This window comes from Perca fluviatilis, chromosome 15, assembly GCF_010015445.1.
Source record: "Perca fluviatilis chromosome 15, GENO_Pfluv_1.0, whole genome shotgun sequence".
NCBI lineage: Eukaryota > Metazoa > Chordata > Actinopteri > Perciformes > Percidae > Perca > Perca fluviatilis.
In genome coordinates, this window is record NC_053126.1 from 2,132,732 (window position 1) to 2,153,248 (window position 20,517).

Genomic DNA, 20,517 nt, shown 5'->3' on the forward strand with positions numbered 1-20,517 from the left:
TATTTGGGAACAAAGAAGCATTTTTATTGAACCTCTGTCACATAACAGAAGTCAGATATTTCCTGCAGTAGCGGGGTGCAACAAACTCTTCTTAGTATGTAACAAAGGTAAGATTTGCATGATGTTTTGGAATATTAAGTTCATATAAAAAGGCTGCTCCTGTGTGTAAAAGCCCTTTGAAGAAGTCTGTCTCAAGTCTTTCTGCATCGGTCGCCTTCCAACTGGTTTTACTGGTCGAGCTCAGCAGGAGAGGGAGGCGTAGAAAGGAGTTGTCCCAGCTAAAGGAAAGGTGGGTCCAATTCTAAATAATAATACTAATAATAATAATAAGGATAAACGGTGGGTGAACTTCAGGACTCCAGTCGACACATGGGGCTGTCGTAGACCATCTGCAGGTTGACTTTGTGTCCCACCAGCTCTCGGATGTTGTTGATGCCGTATTTAATCATGGTGGGCCTGGGGGGGGGAGAGGAGAAGGCTGAGTGAGAAAAACACTTCTTACATTAACGGTAGTTTATATCGTAGACCAGGGGTCTTCAATGTTTTTTAAGCCAAGGACCCCTTGTTTTGTCCTTCGGGTCACAAGGATTATGTACTTCCGTTTACTTTGTTGAGAATTGCTCTCTAAATCGTTTCTCGTAAAGTAAGGAAGTAAAGTTTATTTCTAGAGCACATTTAAACACAAAATGCTGTACAAACGAGCACTAAGGTGCTGTATTAACCCGTGTTGTCAACACAAGGGTTTAACTGAAAGAGAGATGGATCAGGGACCCCCTACTACATATATTGAATAGAATTAAGTTGCATATTAAAAGGGGCCTACGATAACTTGTAGAGCGGCATAAAGCCTTTATACATAAGTTTTTTGCATAGAATCCTAATCTATTCAAATAGCCTAATAATTGTTTGCATGATTTTATAAATCATGTTTTAATGTTAAACATACATGTGGCACACATCTGTGGATGGTCTTAGTGACTACCTTGACTATAGGCCAGTAAGCAGTGGGGATTTATATTTGCTATTATATGTTGGATTCATGTTAAGACTTTTTTAAAACAATTTAACAGTAATTTGGAGGCCCACCTGCATTGACTCTGAGGACCCCCCCTAGGGGTCCCAGACCCCCTGTTGAAGAGCCCCGTCGTAGACAGTTAAATAAATGGACAATGTGACCCCGTAGACTTCGACGGAGACCAATGGAGTGGCTTTAAAGTTTAAATCTATACACTTGAGTACCTCAATATTTTATTTTGCAATACTGTATAATTTTTTTTGTAGTTTACGTTAAAAAATATTCATGTAAGACAGTGGTTCACGTTTATGTTGTGTTTAAACCCCCTACCGCTAGATGGCTATGCTGAGAGTTCCCAGCAGTGCCCAGCAGGGCCCAGCACGGCCTAGCAGGGCCTAGCAGGGCCAAGCAGGGCCAAGCAGGGCCAAACAGGGCTTAACTTTTGGCTAGAAGCTAACAGCGTAGCTATGGCTGACCTTTGGCCTACTTTAGCATATCAACATTAGCTCATTAAGAACCTGGGAACCACAATCCCAAACTGGCAGTTTGCACATCATGTCTCTTTTTAAATATTAGTTTTTCTAAAATTATACTATCTAAAAAAAAAAATATATATCGCCTTACGCACAGTATCGAAATATATAGCAATATGCTGAATCGTGACCCGTGTATGGTGATGGGTCTTGCCAATACACAGCCCTACGAGCTAGCGAGCTAACGCTACACGCTGAAAATGGAAAGTTTGGAAGAACAACAACAGTTTCTCTGTCTGTGTGACACATTGGTGGTCAGCGTAGTGTGGTCACCTTTCCAGAGACAGCCCCCAGGCGATCACAGACACGTCCTCGGGGAGACCCATGGGCAGCAGCATCTCTGGTCTGAAGACCCCAGAGTTTCCCACCTCCACCCACTTTTGGAGTCCTGTATGCACGACATCGAGACAAATTATATACAGTTGACGCACACACACGAAACGACACAAAACAGCATCGTCCTGTACAATTCAAGGTGGTACACTGACTCCATTGGTCGAAGGTTAGGTTATCTAAATTCAGACCAGAACTAGATCCTATTTGTGATAGATGTAGGCAAGCTCCTGCAAGCCTTTTACACATGTTCTGGACATGCCCAAGTTTGTATAACTTTTGGAAATTGATTTTTGACGCATTTTCAGAAACGATGGGACTGCCAATAGAACCATCTCCTTTTCTTGCTTTATTTGGTGTTACAGCACAGAACTTGCACCTGAGCAGCTATAATTGTAAAATGTTGGCCTTTTGCACACTTCTTGCCAGGAGATTAATATTGTTTAAATGGAAAGACTCTCTTCCTCCCACTTTTTCTCATTGGATTAAGGAGATTATGCAGTATCTTAAACTAGAGAAAATAAGATACTCTCTTCAAGGGTCTGTCCACAGATTCTATGCAATCTGGCAACCCTTCTTGACATTTGTTGAAAAAAATCAAGTAGAGAATACAGTCTCAAAATTACTTTTGTATGTTTGTGTATGTATGTATATTTATGTATCCTTTTCTAATAATTTCTACGTTTTTTTTATTTTTTTACTGTATATATCCAATAATTTTTGTCTGATGGGTGGAGGGATGGGTTGTGTTGGGGTTTTGTTGTATACTGTACTGTTTGAGTTCTCCTTTGTGTTTTTTGGTACAGCATCGTCCTACAAAGACTAGGGCTGCACGATACTCATGGTGCGTTCTTTTTGTCTTGTAATCGCGACTAGTAGCTCGAGTGCGACGTCACATCCGTGTCGAAAAACGAATAACCGCGGGTAGGCTATTGCTCTGCTTTCTGCTCAAGACTCGGCTTAAAGCCATCGTTGTCACATAGCAACCGAGCGTCTCTAGCCAACTTCAGCTGCACAAGCTTCAAAATAACTAATCAGGCGGTATTTAAATCCTAATAAGACTGTAGAGACATGCCTATAGGTAGCAGTACACAGCGCTATGTTTAACTCCTAATAAGACTGTAGAGACATGCCTATAGGTAGCAGTATACAGCGCTATGTTTAACTCCTAATAAGACTGTAGAGACATGCCTATAGGTAGCAGTATACAGCGCTATGTTTAACTCCTAATAAGACTGTAGAGACATGCCTATAGGTAGCAGTATACAGCGCTATGTTTAACTCCTAATAAGACTGTAGAGACATGTCTATAGGTAGCAGTATACAGCGCTATGTTTAACTCCTAATAAGACTGTAGAGACATGTCTATAGGTAGCAGTATACAGCGCTATGTTTAACTCCTAATAAGACTGTAGAGACATGCCTATAGGTAGCAGTATACAGTGCTATGTGTAAGACTTCTTCATTTGGTTACAACAAAGACAAAAGTGCTTAAAATTGTAGAAAACCACAATGTTTACTACGTGTGATGCACGACGTAGCCATCTTTGAAATTGAGCTCGGGGTCCTCTGAGTTCAGACGACTTGACGAGTCGTATATCCACTCATGTTATCGGAGCGTGCACGTGTTGTTGTGGAAGTTTCTTTTCAGCAGGAGTGGATTTAGAAAGTTAAAGAGTGAAACAAAATAAAGACAATTGCAAACTAAATCAAGTTAGGTTTCTGTACTTTATGATAAAGTTGCAAGAATATAGGAGTAACACAATTTCACAAAAAGGCACAGCAGCCCAGCGTGGGAAAGTCTCTTCAACGAGTGAAGAGGAACACTGAGCTTATATACAGACAAAGAAATGGGAGTGATAATCACATGCTCTGGTCTTAAACGTGACTCTGCGATTCTTACAGGCAACTCTAGACGTAGAAGATAATGCTAAAGCTCAAGAGACATCATGGAGCCACTTCGTTCTTTCCCCCAGTGCCCTACTTTCACCCTGAGGTCACATGCCCCGTACATCTCAACAGGCAAGGGAGGACTGAATCTGCAGAGAGAGAGTTTACTGTGACCTTGTACCTTTATCGGTTCAAACAAAGGCCGTACGCTTTTGTCTCCAGACTCTGTGGCTCCTACTTAGTTAATCAGAATCAGAATCAACATGTGGGAATGAGATCAACTCCCTTTCAGTATTGTGAGAAAAACTAAAACAGAAACAAGAATATAAAAGAATCATGCTTAAATGTAATTTTGCCATTACAGTGTGACAGGGCAACTGGCCACTACAAATGTGCGGGCTCTAAATTCATCACAACACACAGCCAGCAGCGCAACTCTCAGCAAAATAAACTGAATATGGCAGACTTTCCGGGACATTTGCGATATCAATATTGCACAGCGTGATATATCGTGCACACCTGACAAACTGAAACAGATTTAGGAGGTTGTAACACCTAGGGCTGCCCTAGCCTTCTACTCCCAGATCAGTCTGGCATCTTGAGATAGAGAAAATTTGGAGCCGTTCGCCAAACGACCGACCAATCAGCGTTGGTTTTGAGGCGGGTTTAGGTGGTGATAGACAGATGGTTTATCCAATCAGCTAACCAGGATTTTCAGACAGCGGTAGCCCTAATTCTGTTAGCTGCTCGCTAATGCTTTTTCCTCTTGGATCCTTCTTTTGGAATATGGACCAGGAACCTGAAATGGAGCCTTTTATTCCTAAAATCTCGTTACACAAACGGCAAATCTCCTTTACCGACATGCTGCTAGCTTGCTGAGCTAACGAGCTATGCTCTGCCTGCAGCAGCAGGGGTAGCCTGGCTTGTGGTTGTATTTGCATACGCTTCGTTGATTTGATTGGTTGATTTGGCCCGTCTATCACCAACTATAGGTGGTGATAGACAGGTGGTTTATCCAATCAGCTAACCAGGATTTTCGCCCCTTCCCAAAAGTTCTCCAACGGAAAGTTCCCAGATGGATATGCTGAGCAAATGCGAAGCGATCCATCTGGTGGAGTCAGGTTAGGGCTGCCCCCCCCCCCCCCACCCCTTCTAGTCTGATTAAGATCTGTAAGATTTCACTAACAGAGGGTTTGTACTTTACCTTCGTGGTAGCTGAACACCTCCATGCTGGGCTCGGTGTACGGGTTGTAGGCAGGCTTGAAGCGGAGTTTGGTAATTCCTAGAAAAGAAAGATTTGTGCGGCTTGAAAATGAACATCAGATCAGAAGACCGACTCAAAAATCTGAAAACTGTTGTTACGTGGTCATCTGATTGCCTTGATTGTGATTCTGATTGTTGATTGCTTATTTTATGTCATGTTAAATTGTTGATTGTTTATTCTATGTCTTTTCTATTTATAGAACACTTATTTTTTTTATTGCATCTTGCACCCTGAGTCCGAGAGGACTGAAATTTCATGTGTGCCGTATGTCATGCATGTATAGCACATCTGACAATAAAGCTGACTTGACTTGATTTGGGCCTCTCTTTGTAGTCTGTTTGCTTCTCTTAGTGGAAGTCATTTCCCCCCCATCATTTAGGACCGTTAATATTTCCATATCTGTGTCTGAAACGTTGGAAAAGCTAGAGCACTCAAAAAGCTTAAAGACAAAACGTAAAGCCAAAGAAGTCCGACTACAATCATTAGATCTGAGCTTAGGTGCTGCCTAAAACAGCTCGGGTGCTGCACCTAAACCTTATAATCTATTAGCAAGACCTTTGATTAGGGATAGACTGATTATCAGGGCTGTTTTGGGCAGTTTGCAGATTATCTGTATCTGCGTTTTATTTGCCCGATATCCGCATTTCCACCCCCCCCGAACAATTTGCACTACCCCAACCATACTGTTCTATTTATTTACTTACTTACATATGTATATACTGTAATTACACCTATACATAGGCATATTCTACTGCTCTTCATACTCTTCATCCTGCACATACACTTATTCTTATGTTACCACACTGCACATAGCTGTACATATCTGTCTATATGGTTCACACAGAATATCCATATTTATTCAGTTTTTCTTATATACAGTACAGGCCAAAAGTTTGGACACACCTTCTCATTCAATGCATTTCCTTTATTTTCATGACTATTTACATTGTAGATTCTCACTGAAGGCATCAAAACTATGAATGAACACATATGGAATTATGTTAACAAAAAGTGAAATAACTGAAAACATGTCTTATATTTTAGATTCCTCAAAGTAGCCACCCTTTGCTTTTTTATTAATAAGGGAAAAACTTCCACTAATTAACCCTGACAAAGCACACCTGTGAAGGTAAAACCATTTCAGGTGACTACCTCATGAAGCTCATTGAGAGAACACCAAGGGTTTGCAGAGTTATCAAAAAAAGCAAAGGGTGGCTACTTTGAAGAATCTAAAATATAAGACATGTTTTCAGTTATTTCACACTTTTTTGTTAAGTACATAATTCCATATGTGTTCATTCATAGTTTTGATGCCTTCATTGAGAATCTACAATGTAAATAGTCATGAAAATAAAGAAACACATTGAATGAGGTGTGTCCAAACTTTTGGCCTGTACTGTATATATTCTGCCATTACAATGCATATATCTATATCTACATTATTCTTACTACTAGTATGTCACTGCTACTACATTGCACATATCTGTACGTGTAGTTCATACATTGTTCATATTACATAGCCATATTTACTCTGCTCTTATAACACTGCGATATATTTATTGTCTTGTCTATGCACCACCTGTCTTTACTCTGTATATCACATTGCACTTTTCTGCTTTTTTTTGCACTTCTGGTTCGACGCAAACTGCATTTCGCTGTCTTTGTACTTGTACTCTGCACAATGACAATAAAGTTGAATCTAATGTAATAAAGTTAATGAATATAAAAGTGTTCTGCTTTGGCTCGGCTACAGCTCTGTGTCCCCCCCCCCCGCAACAACACTATCTGACTCTCTGTTTAGGGCTGGGTACTGAACGTCGATACCTTTATGGCATCGAAAAAAATCTCCGATCCTATGAGTATCGAAAAATTATTCATCTTTCGGTGCCAAATTTCAGTTCCAAAAGCGTCTGAGCGCGAGCTTATCTGTCTTATCTGTCCTCTCTCCTGTCCTCCGCATATTGACAGAGAGCGGAGCTCACACACACACACACACACACACACACACACACACACACACACACACACACACACACACACACACACACACACACACACACACACACACACACAGTGAGCAGTTTTACCAGAATTCTTTTAATTTTGATAACGGTTTTGATTCACAATTAAGGTGGAAAATAAAAGCTTTGTGTTTAATGTATTTTTGTTGATGTTGAAATGGATTTTAAAACATATGGTATCGAAAAAAGTATCGTTAGGAACCGGCATCGAAACTGAGGTATCGAAATTGGCGCCCCGATGGAAAGATTTTGAACGATACCCAGCCCTCTCTCGGTTACTGGGGATTATGTTGGAAAAGTTTCTCATTTATTAAATAATCGCTTAAAGCATTTAATTCCCTTTTTCGCTTTTTTGGCGACGAGTAGTCCTTCTGTGGCTCGGCATAAGTATGATCCACCAATTTTTTTGAACTAAAGAGCAGTGCAGCCTTCTCTCTGCCTCTCATGGCACACTGATCTCTCCGCTGTCTCTCTTTTCTGGTTTCAGTCACAGTGACACTGGCTCTGAACAAAAACGCGTTGTGGATTAGCTAGACAGGTAGGTTAGTGCTGTATGTCCCTCCTCAGCTATTGTAGTTTGTCAAGATGGCAGAACGGCACGGAAACCTCCTTTGACTTACCCGTCCTATGTAAATACAGATAACAAAATCTTCGCTTACGAGGATAAGTCAGATCATTGGCAGAGGTCATTGTACACCAATGAGGACATATTTATGAATGAAGACATTGATTTTAGCTAATAAAATACTTAAAACACTACCCAATGTACATTTAAAACAGAGTTTTGTGTTAGACTTTGTAACATTCTAAAATCTTAATTTTAATTTTATTATTCAGCTGAGCTCTTAGCGGTTCTCGTCCCTCCTCCTCACCTAGTTTAGTGAAGAACTGGTACAGGATGCCGATCAGGTCTCCCAGCGTGAGGCCGTAGTCGGCCACCACGCCCTCGATCTGGTGGAACTCGGCCAGGTGGGTGGCGTCCAGCGTCTCGTTCCTGAACACCCGGTCGATGGAGAAATACTTGACGGGGGTGAACTTCTCCTGGTGGGCGGACGGTTCAACACAAAGGAGACCAGATGGAGGGGGGGAGAGAGAGAGAGGGAGACAGAGAGAGGGAGACAGAAAGAGAGAGAGAGAGGGAGACAGAGAGAAAGGGAGAGACAGAGAGAAAGGGAGAGGAGAGAGAGAGAGGCAGAGACAGAGAGAGAGACAGAGTGAGACAGAGAGAGAGACAGAGAGAGAGAGACAGAGAGAAAGGGAGAGGAGAGAGAGAGAGACACACAGAGTGAGACAGAGAGAAAGAGAGAAAGGGAGAGGAGAGAGACAGAGTGAGACAGAGAGAGAGACAGAGAGAGAGAGAGAAAGAGAGAAAGGGAGAGGAGAGAGACAGAGTGAGAGAGACAGAGTGAGACAGAGAGACAGAGAGAGGGAGAGAGAGAGAGAAAGGGAGAGGAGAGAGACAGAGAGAGGGAGAGAAAGAGAGACAGAGTGAGACAGAGAGAAACAGAGAGAGAGAGAGATGGAAAGAGAGAGAGAGAAACAGAGAGAGAGAAACAGAGAGAGAGAGATGGAGAGAGACAGAGGGACAGAGAGAGAGAGATGGAGAGAGACAGAGGGACAGAGAGACAGACACAGAGAGACAAAAAGAGAGAAAGAGAGACAGAGTGAGACAGAGAGAGAGGGACAGAGAGAGAGCGAGAGAGAGAGAGCTTTATGTCTGCTATGAAAAAGGTCTATTAGCTATACATATTAGCTAGCTTTGTATATACTGTAGGTTTCAGGGATCTAGTTTTAGCTGTTCGGTCTTGTCTCGGTCCCAACCCCTCAAAGTCTCGGTCTCGATACACTCTGGTCTTGGTGAAGACTTTGTCTCGGTTTAGGTGGTCTTGACTACAACACCAATTGTGCGAGGTATATAGCCCCCCCTATCCTCCACCTCCCACACCACAAAGAATCTCTCTAGGTATGTCTCCGTTTTGCAGTCCAACTAAAAGAGTTAGCCAGCCTCAGATGGTTTACGTCCTGATAGCATCAGTTACTTCGACAGGTAAACAAGTGTGTGTACGAGACGTGCAGCCCACCTGTTGAGCCAGTTTATACAGCATGCGTGCGCTGACTGCCGTAGTGTGAGTGCGGAGGATGTTCTTCTGAGCCTCCTCTATCTTCCAGTCATATTTGTACCTGTAAAAAAAGACAGCAGGATATTAAAGCTAGTACATTGTGTAAAAAAATCTCCGATGTAGCAGTGAAATTGTTTAAGACAACCAACTGAATGTTACTTTCTAACCCAAAATGATCTCTTAGTATCTCCATCGTTTCCACGCAGCTGTTCTAGCCACTCCAATATTAACTTTGGTCTCGTTGCTTTGTCGTTTTAATTCTGTATGTCCCTCATTGGTTAATGTATTATAAAGATGGAGGTATGTCTCTCTTTGGTTAATGTATTATAAAGATGAAGGTATGGTTAATGTATTATAAAGATGGAGGTATGTCTCTCTTTGGTTAATGTATTATAAAGATGGAGGTATGTCTCTCTTTGGCTAATGTATTATAAAGATGGAGGTATGTCCCTCTTTGGCTAATGTATTATAAAGATGGAGGTATGTCCCTCTTTGGCTAATGTATTATAAAGATGGAGGTATGTCCCTCTTTGGTTAATGTATTATAAAGATGGAGGTATGTCCCTCTTTGGCTAATGTATTATAAAGATGGAGGTATGTCTCTCTTTGGTTAATGTATTATAAAGATGGAGGTATGTCTCTCTTTGGTTAATGTATTATAAAGATGGAGGTATGTCCCTCTTTGGTTAATGTATTATAAAGATGGAGGTATGTCTCTCTGGCTGTGTCTCACCCTTGTGAGCCAAAGCCTCCCTCTGAGTGGACCTTCTTCACTCTCTCCAGGTAGTCCTGCGGGAACTCGTGGGCGAGAGCTGGGTCTGAAAAAACAATATGGATGCTAATATTACATAGCCATATATATTCTGCTCTTATATGGTAACTGCTAACACACTGCACACATTTATATTTAATTTATATATTACTCTAAACCACCTTCTGTTAACCAACTGTACACTACTGTCTACACTGCATTATATTTCTTGTCCTGTCTATACTTGTATATCGCATTGCACTTTTCTGCTTTTTTTGCACTTCTGGTTGGATGCAAAAACTGCATTTCATTGTCTTTGTACTCTGCACAATGACAATGAAGTTGAATCTAATGTAATATTTATAAGCACTGGCCCCATAGGCCACCAAGACCCTAAATACGGTGGCCATAGTACTGTTTTTTGTGGCCCAAATGTAAACTTATAAAACAGAAAAGACAATTTTACACAATTTAACTTCACTCCCTGACTATAAGCTTTATCAAAGAGGAGAGTTCTACGTTTACTCTTAAATGTGATGACTAGTTTAATGATAGCCAGACGGATTCTTTGAAGAGGATGGAAGAATGAAGGGGGGGTGGGGGCAGTTGATTGAGTTGAGTGAGCTTGTGAGACGGCTAAGGGTGGCGGCGCTTGAAAAGATGTCAAATAACCGGTTTGCCAGATTGGATGTCTAGACTAGAAAATGGGGAAAGTAGCTGAACTTCGTGAAGGGCTCCTAAAGGCCGTTTTACGGTTCTGCGGAGGCTCCACGCAGAGCTTTCTCCGTAGCCTACATAAGTGGCCTGATGTTTACACTTGTGCACTGGTGTGTGCGTCGAGCCGGTGTGTGTGTGTGTGTATGTCTGTGTGTGGTAGAGTGAGTGAGAGAGTGATGGGGATTATCTTCAGAGTGAGTAGTGACTCTAGAGTCATAGTGAGAGAACCAAAGAGTCTCCCGTTCTATGTGTCTCTCTCTCTCTCCTGTTCTTTCTGACCACGGTGGGAGATCTGCCTTGCTATGTCCTGCTACACCCTGCTACGCCCTGCAGTGCCCTGCTACACCCTGTAATGCCCTGCTACGCCCTGCTACACCCTGCTACGCCCTGCAGTGCCCTGCTACACCCTGTAATGCCCTGCTACGCCCTGCAGCGCCCTGCTACACCCTGTAATGCCCTGCTACGCCCTGCTACACCCTGCTACGCCCTGCAGTGCCCTGCTACACCCTGTAATGCCCTGCTACACCCTGCAGTGTCCTGCTACACCCTTTAATGCCCTGCTACGCCCTGCTACACCCTGCAGTGCCCTGCTACACCCTGTAATGCCCTGCTATGCCCTGCTACACCCTGCAGTGTCCTGCTACACCCTTTAATGCCCTGCTACACCCTGCAGTGCCCTGCTACACCCTGTAATGCCCTGCTACACCCTGCAGTGTCCTGCTACACCCTGCAGTGCCCTGCTACACCCTTTAATGCCCTGCAGTGCCCTGCTACACCCTTTAATGCCCTGCAGTGCCCTGCTACTCCCTTTAATGCCCTGCAGTGCCCTGCTACACCCTGTAATGCCCTGCTACACCCTGCAGTGTCCTGCTACACCCTGCAGTGCCCTGCTACGCCATGAACTACTACAACTATCTAGTTTGTTACCATTTTGTTGAATTGTCTTGAATATTACTATAAGTTACTGAGTCATCTTTTGATTTTTGTCTGGGTTGGTGGTGATGACGAAGGGAGGGAGATGTGTTCATGTTGTGAATTGTGCGTTTTGTATTTGTACGACTAGATGGGACAGGAGTGTGAGAGAGAAACCAGGCCTCACCGGACAGGAAGAAGGTGTCGTGTGCGTCTCTGGCCGGGTGCTGCTGCGGCTGGAACAGCGAGTCGAAGTTCCAGAAAGAGCTCTCGATGAAGTTGTTGGTCGGCATCTCTGAGAAGCTACAGCAAGCCCAGGGTTACTTACTGTATGTGGGTTTGATTTTTTTGATTTTTATGGGTGTGTGAAATGTTTAATTTCCGCTGCGATGTTTACAGCCACTCACCCCATCTCGAGGAAGATCTGCCTGAACTGCGTTCGCACTTTCATCAGCGGGTGCAGATGGCCGCAGTCTGGGGCCACGCCCATCGCCTCAAAGTTGTACGGCTTAAACTTCTTCTCTTTCCAGCTGCCACTGCAACGCAACAGAAGTAGTGACAGACCGATTAGTAGGGGTGGGAATCTCATGGCACCTCACGATTCGATTCAGAGGCCAACCGATTATCAATGCAACAAAATGTATGTACATTTCCATGCGTGATTTTTAAAAATATACATATAAATTAGAGATGCACCGATTACAACTTTCTAGGCCGATTCCGATTTTCTTTGAGTTAGGCCAGCCGATACCGATTTTAGCAGATTCCGATTTCATTTTTTCTAACCACTTTACAGCACACACAAATATTTATTTTCTATCTTTTCTCTAATAGAACATGTTGTGAACAGATAATGGATCACTATACAACAGAACTATATAAATTACTCCTGGTGTGGGACATTCACACACATCTAAAGAGCAATGTTAGAACCATTTCCTTCTTTTCACATCCAATATCACACTAAAAGAAATGTGATTCTGGTTCTTGGTGTGGTCCCTCCACGCCCTACTGTCTCCTCGCAGGTGTTGCATATTGCAAAGTTGTTATCTTCTGCTCACACGCTGAAGAATCCCCAAACAGCTGACATGTTGCAGGTTAACTCACCAGGTTCCCTACATGTGGGAGAATAGCGCCGACACGCTTCACACCGCGAGCCGGTACGCGCCACACACGGTGGAGAAGTTGAGATAAAGGAGAAAGAGAGCGTGCTGTGGCGTCCTTGACAACTCTAACTCGTATAACTTCTGTTGTCAGTTAATTGTAGCGTTGTTTCGTGCTTAACCTTAAACCTGCTTGTGAAAGTCACCTTCTCTTTCCCAGTAATCTTCCATGTCATCAGAGGCTCAGTCATGTCTAAAGGTGGATAATTGGCTTCTCAGAACATGAAATATGGGATGGCCAGATGTCATGGGATAAAGTAGATTAACAGCCTACATGTGTTTTAACTAATTATTTCATGTATGTCCAAAAACTTTGGTTGAAAGAAACCCAAATTTCTGATATAGACGGTTCCAGAAATCCTACTTCTCCGAATAATGACTAAAGTGACAAAATCATTATTGATAACAAGTTGACCTTTGACCTGAACACAGACATGCTGAATAAGAAAAGTCAGCAACGTCTCTTCTGTCTGAGAAAGTCAGCTAAGTTTCGAGTAGACAGATCCCTGATGACATTGTTTTATAAATCCTTTATTGAGTCTGTTTTTACTTTTTCATGTATTTGCTGGTATGCTTCTCTTAGTTTAAAAACAGAAGAACACATTAGCAATGGTAAATAAAGTTAGCAGCAAAATTATCGGGATTCAACAGGTAAAACTAAATGAACTGTACGATAGACATGTACTGAAAAAAGGCAGAATCCATCATGTCTTGTAGTTCTCACCCCCTGCATGCAGAATTTAAGATGTTGCCTTCTGGTTCCTGCCTTAATCAGCCATACGTCAAAACAAATCGATATACATTTTCTTTTGTACCCTCTGCTATCTCTTTGATAAATTCTGAAAAAGAGGTAACATCTGCACTGAATTGAAATTTGAATTTAAATGTTAGTGGTATTAATATATCAATTTGTCGGATAGGTGTATTGTAAATTTTAATGATGTTGAATGTTTTTTGTCATGTATTGTTTGGGTACTACTTTGCTACTGCAGCAAAATTAATTGCCCTTCGGGGACAAATAAAAGGTCTTAAATAACACCAACATGTTCCTGTTTCCATGTTGTGATTGGTAGAGTCACAGCGTGTACAAAAAACAAGGTCACATGACACACAGCCATCTTCTAACCAGTAAACAAACCTGGAACTATATTCTCAGACAGGCTTGCTGCAAAGCAAATCATTCCACCCAAGTACTATATTCTTCCGCCTGGGAATATAGTTCCCGGTTTGTTTATGGTTAGAAGATGGCTGTGTCTCATGTTACGTTGTTTTTTGTACACGCTGTGACTCTACAAATCACAACATGTAAATAGGAACATGTTGGAGTTATTTTGTCACTTTTTCGGAGCAGTAGGATTACTGGAACCAGTTACCTGCAGGATCTGTGATGGGCTGATGCTGCTGGAGTCGTCAGACAGCGTTACAGCACGCACTGAGATGAGAAGGGTATGTATGGACTTGTCTAACTCTGGGGGTTACTGTGAATAAGATAAAGTCCCAATAAGTCAGCGTGTTCCTTTAAACCTGCTTGTGAAAGTCACCTTCTCTTTCCCAGTAATCTTCCATGTCATCAGAGGCTCAGTCATGTCTAAAGGTGGATCATTGGCTTCTCAGAACATGAAACAAGGGATGGCCAGATGTCATGGGATAAAGTAGATTAACAGCCGACATGTGTTTTGCCTAATTATTTCATGTATGTCTAACAAATTTGGTTGAAAGAAACACAAATTTCTGATATAGACACTTTTTCTACTCAAGTCTGGGTCTCTAGTACTTTATGCATGTCTGTGCATGAGTCTATGTAATCTAACTACAGCGTGCCTCCCGTCTTTATAGCCGGGAGGTTTTCGACAATACAGAATATTTTGTCCCGAGTCTTTTGAGGCTCATTTGAAATCAGCAGCTGAGAAGATTAAAGCGTCAGATCTAAGCCATACACAATCTGCACAGAGGAGTAAAAGCAGCATCAATTTAAAATATTTGGGAACATCTGGATGCTGCTTTTAGCTTAATCCCCATCTTTGATATGATTTCATGCTAACCTTTTCATTCTGCTGGTATTTTAATGCCTCATCCTCAGCATGAAAACTGTATAAGCTGCATTATGAGCTTTTTTATCTTATGTATTTATCCTATTTTTATTTTGAGGTATCTCACAGAAGTAGTGACTACTTCAAAGTGCCCAAAAGTTTTCATTAACATACAGACAGACATTGAGATATGTGCGTGACAATGTTAAATGAAAAATACAGCCAGTTTTGTCAATGGGAATCAAAACAGGGTTTCTGCAGGTTTTACCAAGTAAAATTTAAGACTTTTTAAGATCTTTTTAAGACTATTATGAATGAAATTTAAGACCTATATCATGACATCAAAAGTCAGATGTCAGAGTCCTGAAACATCGTCTAAAACGATTTTAGTATCGCTAAACTTGCACTTCCCATAGCTGAAGAATAAAATCTGTTTCATGTCTGTGGTACAGCGTCGCAATAACACCACGAAAGCTGATTGGCTGCAATATAAGTCGCATGCTCGTAATATAGCAAATTATATTTTGAACAGCGAAAGAAGGAACTACAACACAACGAAATCAAAATCAAAAAACGTCAGCGAGCATTAGCTGTAGCGCTACGTGGAAGTAGGAAAATTAAGACTTAGAACAAAATACTCTAAATGTAAAGCTGCTCGTTTGAAAGCCATGATGTCTCTCTCTCTCTCTCTCATGGGAGGGCCAAATTCTCTGGACAGGCAAAGCAGAGAAAGGGGAGGTAACCTTTCCCCTTATGACCTCATAAGGAGAAGATTCCTGATTGGTCCATCTGAGCTTTCATTTCCTCAAAGGCAGAGCAGGATACCCAGGGCTCGGTTTACACCTATCACCATTTCTAGCCACTGGGGGACCATAGGCAGGCTGGGGGAACTCATATTAATGTTAAAAAAACTCATAAAGTAATGTTTTCATGCCATGGGAAGTCTTAATTTTCCTACTTCCATTTAACGCTACATCTAAAGCTGCAGACGCACCAACCAGACGGCCAATCAGACGGCAGTAGAGCCAGTCGGACTGATCGGTTTCCTCGAGTTGGTCCAGAAAGTTCCTCAGAACTCACCGAAGAGACGAGACCTGATACGTCTCCATAGCAACAGGCGGCGCTAATCTGTGTTGTCGCCCCAAAAAATTAAAACCGGCAGCTGATTGGACGAACAGCGTCACGTGGGGTCTGGTTTCTCTGGAAATTCAAAACCAGACCATAATGGAGTCTTGTTGAGAATCTGATCTCATATTGGACTAAAATAGTTCACAGAGACATGTTACTGGGAACATCTGGAGAGAGAAATAGGGTGTGTGTGTCTGTGTGTGTGTCTGTGTGTGTGTGTGTGTGTGTGTGTGTGTGTGTCTGTGTGTGTGTCTGTGTGTGTGTCTGTGTGTGTGTGTGTGTGTGTGTGTGTGTGTGTGTGTCTGTGTGTGTGTCTGTGTGTCTGTGTGTGTGTGTGTGTGTGTCTGTGTGTGTGTCTGTGTGTGTGTGTGTGTCTCTGTGTGTGTGTGTGTCTCTGTGTGTGTGTGTGTGTCTGTGTGTCTCTGTGTGTGTGTGTGTGTGTGTGTGTCTGTGTGTGTGTGTGTGTGTGTGTGTGTGTGTGTGTCTGTGTGTGTGTGTCTCTGTGTGTGTGTGTGTGTCTCTGTGTGTGTGTGTGTGTCTGTGTGTGTGTGTCTGTGTGTGTGTCTCTGTGTGTGTGTGTGTGTGTGTCTGTGTGTGTGTCTCTGTGTGTGTGTGTGTGTCTGTGTGTGTGTGTCTCTGTGTGTGTGTCTGTGTGTGTGTCTGTGTGTGTGTGTCTCTGTGTGTGTGTCTGTGTGTGTGTCTGTGTGTGTGTGTCTGTGTCTCTGTGTGTGTGTGTCTGTGTCTCGTGTGTGTGTCTCGTGTGTGTGTGTGTGTGTGTGTGTGTGTCTGTGTGTGTGTGTCTGTGTCTCTGTGTGTGTGTGTCTGTGTGTGTGTGTGTCTGTGTGTGTGTCTGTGTGTCTGTGTGTGTCTGTCTCTGTGTGTGTGTGTCTGTCTCTGTGTGTGTGTGTCTGTCTCTGTGTGTGTGTCTGTGTGTGTATGTGTCTGTGTGTGTATGTGTCTGTGTGTGTGTGTGTGTGTCTGTGTCTCTGTGTGTGTGTGTGTCTCTGTGTGTGTGTCTGTATGTATGTGTGTCTCTGTGTGTGTGTGTGTGTGTGTGTGTGTGTGTGTGTGTGTGTGTGTGTGTGTGTGTACGCACAATGTCTGAATCTGTCTTCATTTCAGATCAACAAAGGTCAGTTTAAAAGATTTTCATCAGATTCTGAGAGACTCTAGTCACCTCATCCCGCTCCACGTTTCCTGGTTAGCTCTCCACCAATCAGATGGGTCATTTGAGTCTGACTGCCGGCAGTGCCCGCCCTGCCGATTATACACGTCATATCAGCCCAAATGAAAGCCGAAGGCCCCTCAGACGGACCACACCGAACAGACTCGAGTCACCGACCTCACCAGACTGTCAGACGGCCGATTATCGGCCTGGTGCGTCTCAGGCTTAAGACTTTTTAAAAAGGCCTTAAATTGTGATTTCGAATTTTTAGACTTTTTAAGACCCCGCAGAAACCCTGCAAAAGCAGCTGCACGTTTGCATGGCTGGTTTACTTTCTTATCCAAAAAAGAGAGAACGATAACATTTAAAGAAACCATGAAGAACCTTGGATTTAAAATAACAGAATTTCGGAGATATTAAAAAAAAATTTCCAGGACTTGCAGCCACCCTGCACTAAGGCTGTCCTCGACTAAAGAAATTCTTAGTCGACTAAGGCTATGTTTAGACGGAAACGATCTGAAGAGAAAACGCAAAAGTGGCGTTGCGTTCTCACTTTTCATTCCGCGTTTAGACTAGAGTTTTGGGGGGGGCAATCTGCGTGCATATGGTGACGCAAAAGTGTGTGAAATTCGATGTAGTATGCACTCCAGGCGGCTAGGTGGCACTGCCACACAACATCACCAAGTCAGCGCGCCTGCGTAGAACCTTCCTTCTACTTCTCTCCTTAGTAGCGCGAAACCAAAACATGTCGAAGCGAACAACAAAAGCTCGTCTGGAAGACCCCCCACGTTGTCGCCTGCTCTGGCTCAAATGAATAGCCTACATATCGTCATCGAACTATAACAACCTTATCCACATTGTCGAAATCATTTAAATATTGAGCCATTACATTGAAATTCTAACAGGAGCCTATCATTTCTGTAGCCTACTCCGTAACAACAGACGCCTTTTTCTCGTCTCTCTCCACACCGCTGTCTTCAGACTTTTGCGTTTTTACCCTTTAGACGGTAACACTCTGGAGGGTGGTTTCACTTTTTTGCGTTTTTAAGCCCCAAAGGCACATCCGATAAAATATTTTTTCGTTTTCACCCGAGAGCGTCATCGTGTAAACAGGGCCTTACACTTGTACGATTTTGTCGACTAATCGATTAGTTGATTGAATCGACAGAGCTGTGCGCTTTGAGAGGTGGTTAAGACTAGAAAAGCAACAATATAAATGTAGTTGATTAACCATCTGTAAAACTGAGTTTCTCCACAATTAATCCTGCAAAAGCACCACTTTAAATCTTGTGTTTACCACAAATGTGCTCATAAGTTTCTTGGAAATGAGTAATTAAGCATGAATAAGCATAAAAAAATGACTTACCAACTAAAGAAAGACCAAAACGACCGATTAGTCGACTAATCGACTAAGAGGTGGCAGCCCTACCCTGCACAACTCATTCTTACGTGGTCAGCATCTCAATTTCCAATGAATCATTTCATTCTGTTTACATCGTTTTGTTTGTTTGCCGCACTCATTTTGTCCTGCCCTGCCTTTAGGACAAAGTCCACATCTTTGGACTGGTCCCCTTTTATGGGCCGGAGGTTTCTCTGTGTCCCCGGTCTGAGGTCCTGCACACCGTCACTGACAGACAGGGCAGGGCAGACGGGACACGTTTATAGCTGTGGTCAGCAAACAAAATAAAAAAACACTTGGACTAAATAAGTAGAAGGCAGAGTTACTAGTAGGGCTGGGCGATATGGAGAAAATCAGATACCACGATATATTCCTGACCAAATACCTCGATGTCGATATTGTGGTGATATTCTAGGGTTTACAACTGGTGCTTTAAATAATCTTCACACTTAGATTTTAGATAAATAATCATCAGTAATGTGGATATAATGTCTAAGTGGGGAAAAGGCAAATAATAGAACAGCTAGAACAGTTTGGTAAGTTCAGAAAAGTACATCACTTTACTGTAATGCAGCCTTTAAAACCAGGAAAAGACACTTATGTGTTATCACGATATTATGATATCCAAAATCTAAGACGATATCTAGTCTCCTATCACGATATCGATATAATATCAATATATTGCCCAGCCCTGGTTACTTGTGGTTCCTTGAGTCTCTGAGGCAACATTTACATTGCTACGTTTTGGTTTGAAAACCAATATCTTTTGCTACGTTTACCAGTCCCTCCAGAAAAATGTCATTATGCGATCGCATAATCAGCCAAAGTCTGCATATTTATGCGCATTTTTTCCAAATAAGCCGCACTTTAGCCGCATAAATTGCAGATTTCCGCGCAAAATATGCGGTGCTTGCATGATTTCATAACCCCCTGCATTTTCGTTGCAAAAAAGTCCCATAACATATCTTAGCAGAAAGTTGAAAAATGTTGCGTTTACTTCACACAAGAGCAGCCATTTTCCCGTTGCCTTGGGAACGTCATGTCATCAAATCACCTTTTTTTCTCTTTTTCGTCAAACCACAATTTTTGCAAGTTCCTGCAATTTCATTGCATAAAACTGCATAAATATATAGCATAGTCCATCGCATTTTCTAAGAAAACGTTCCAAATAATCAAGGATTTTTGCCCGCAACAATCACAAAAAAACTCTGCATTTTTCTGGCAGGACTGCACAGTTAACCATATGCAGAGCACCCATCCAGATGATGCACACTGCACACATAATTTGGGTGATATGAATGTATGATGATTGCAGAAGTTACACTGATCTGTGTTTTTGAAGAAATGGCAGAGCAGAAGTTTTCTGGAAGGACTGAGTTCCTGCGTGGTTTCAGCGTGATTTAATTTTTGTCTCAAATGGTATGGTCATCTCTCATTGATCCGCTAGCTGCCTGGTCCCTGAACACACCGTGAAAAAGCCCGGTCTCTGGAGACGACACAGGGCTCGTAAACGTCACACAAACACTAGGGGGCACAGGCTGTGCACCGAAATACAACACACCACGTTCCAGCCAATCACAGACAAGATGGTTGGGGGAGGGGGTGGGGCTTAGTGACAGTTAGTCATGACAGTTACAGAAACAAGGGGGGAGGGGCGAGCTTGCTCCGTTTTGTTCGGTATTTACTTTGAACGTCAACAGAAGTGACCACGCAGGAACTCATAGTGCACCTTTAATGCTGCACTCGACAGCAGCTAACGTTAGCCTAGCGTTAGCTAGCAGCTGGATTAAACACCGTTAGATATTGGGAGAAATTCTTACACAACGTAGCTTTAATTTTGACCATATGGCCTTAGCAATAAACAAGCCATTCTTTAATGTCGCCGGCTGTCGTTTTGTGCTCTTTTTTTAGTTTTTAAGAATCGGTTCAGGCACCGGTATCGGAAAAAAAACCAAACGATGCCCAACCCTACGTTCCCGAGCCCCTGAACCGGAGACATCTGAAAACTCTTCTGACCCGTTTTGGTTTGGACTCTGCGGAGTTAGGGTTGCAAAGGCACCACGAAAAATTAATGAC

General features: G+C 42.6%; 1 protein-coding gene across 1 annotated transcript in view; it reads right to left on the reverse strand.

The window, feature by feature from the left end:
* Positions 1-20,517, reverse strand: part of farsa (phenylalanyl-tRNA synthetase subunit alpha) — a 28,993-nt gene continuing 8,476 nt past the window's right edge. Inside the window, exons 6-13 of the mRNA XM_039824602.1 lie at positions 11,964-12,092; positions 11,744-11,859; positions 9,910-9,994; positions 9,138-9,237; positions 7,929-8,097; positions 4,976-5,053; positions 1,822-1,936; positions 1-456 (exon numbers count right to left, since the gene is read on the reverse strand). Coding sequence (XP_039680536.1) covers positions 351-456; positions 1,822-1,936; positions 4,976-5,053; positions 7,929-8,097; positions 9,138-9,237; positions 9,910-9,994; positions 11,744-11,859; positions 11,964-12,092 — 898 coding nt within the window. The 3' untranslated portion in view covers positions 1-350. The remainder of the gene's footprint in view (positions 457-1,821; positions 1,937-4,975; positions 5,054-7,928; positions 8,098-9,137; positions 9,238-9,909; positions 9,995-11,743; positions 11,860-11,963; positions 12,093-20,517) is intronic.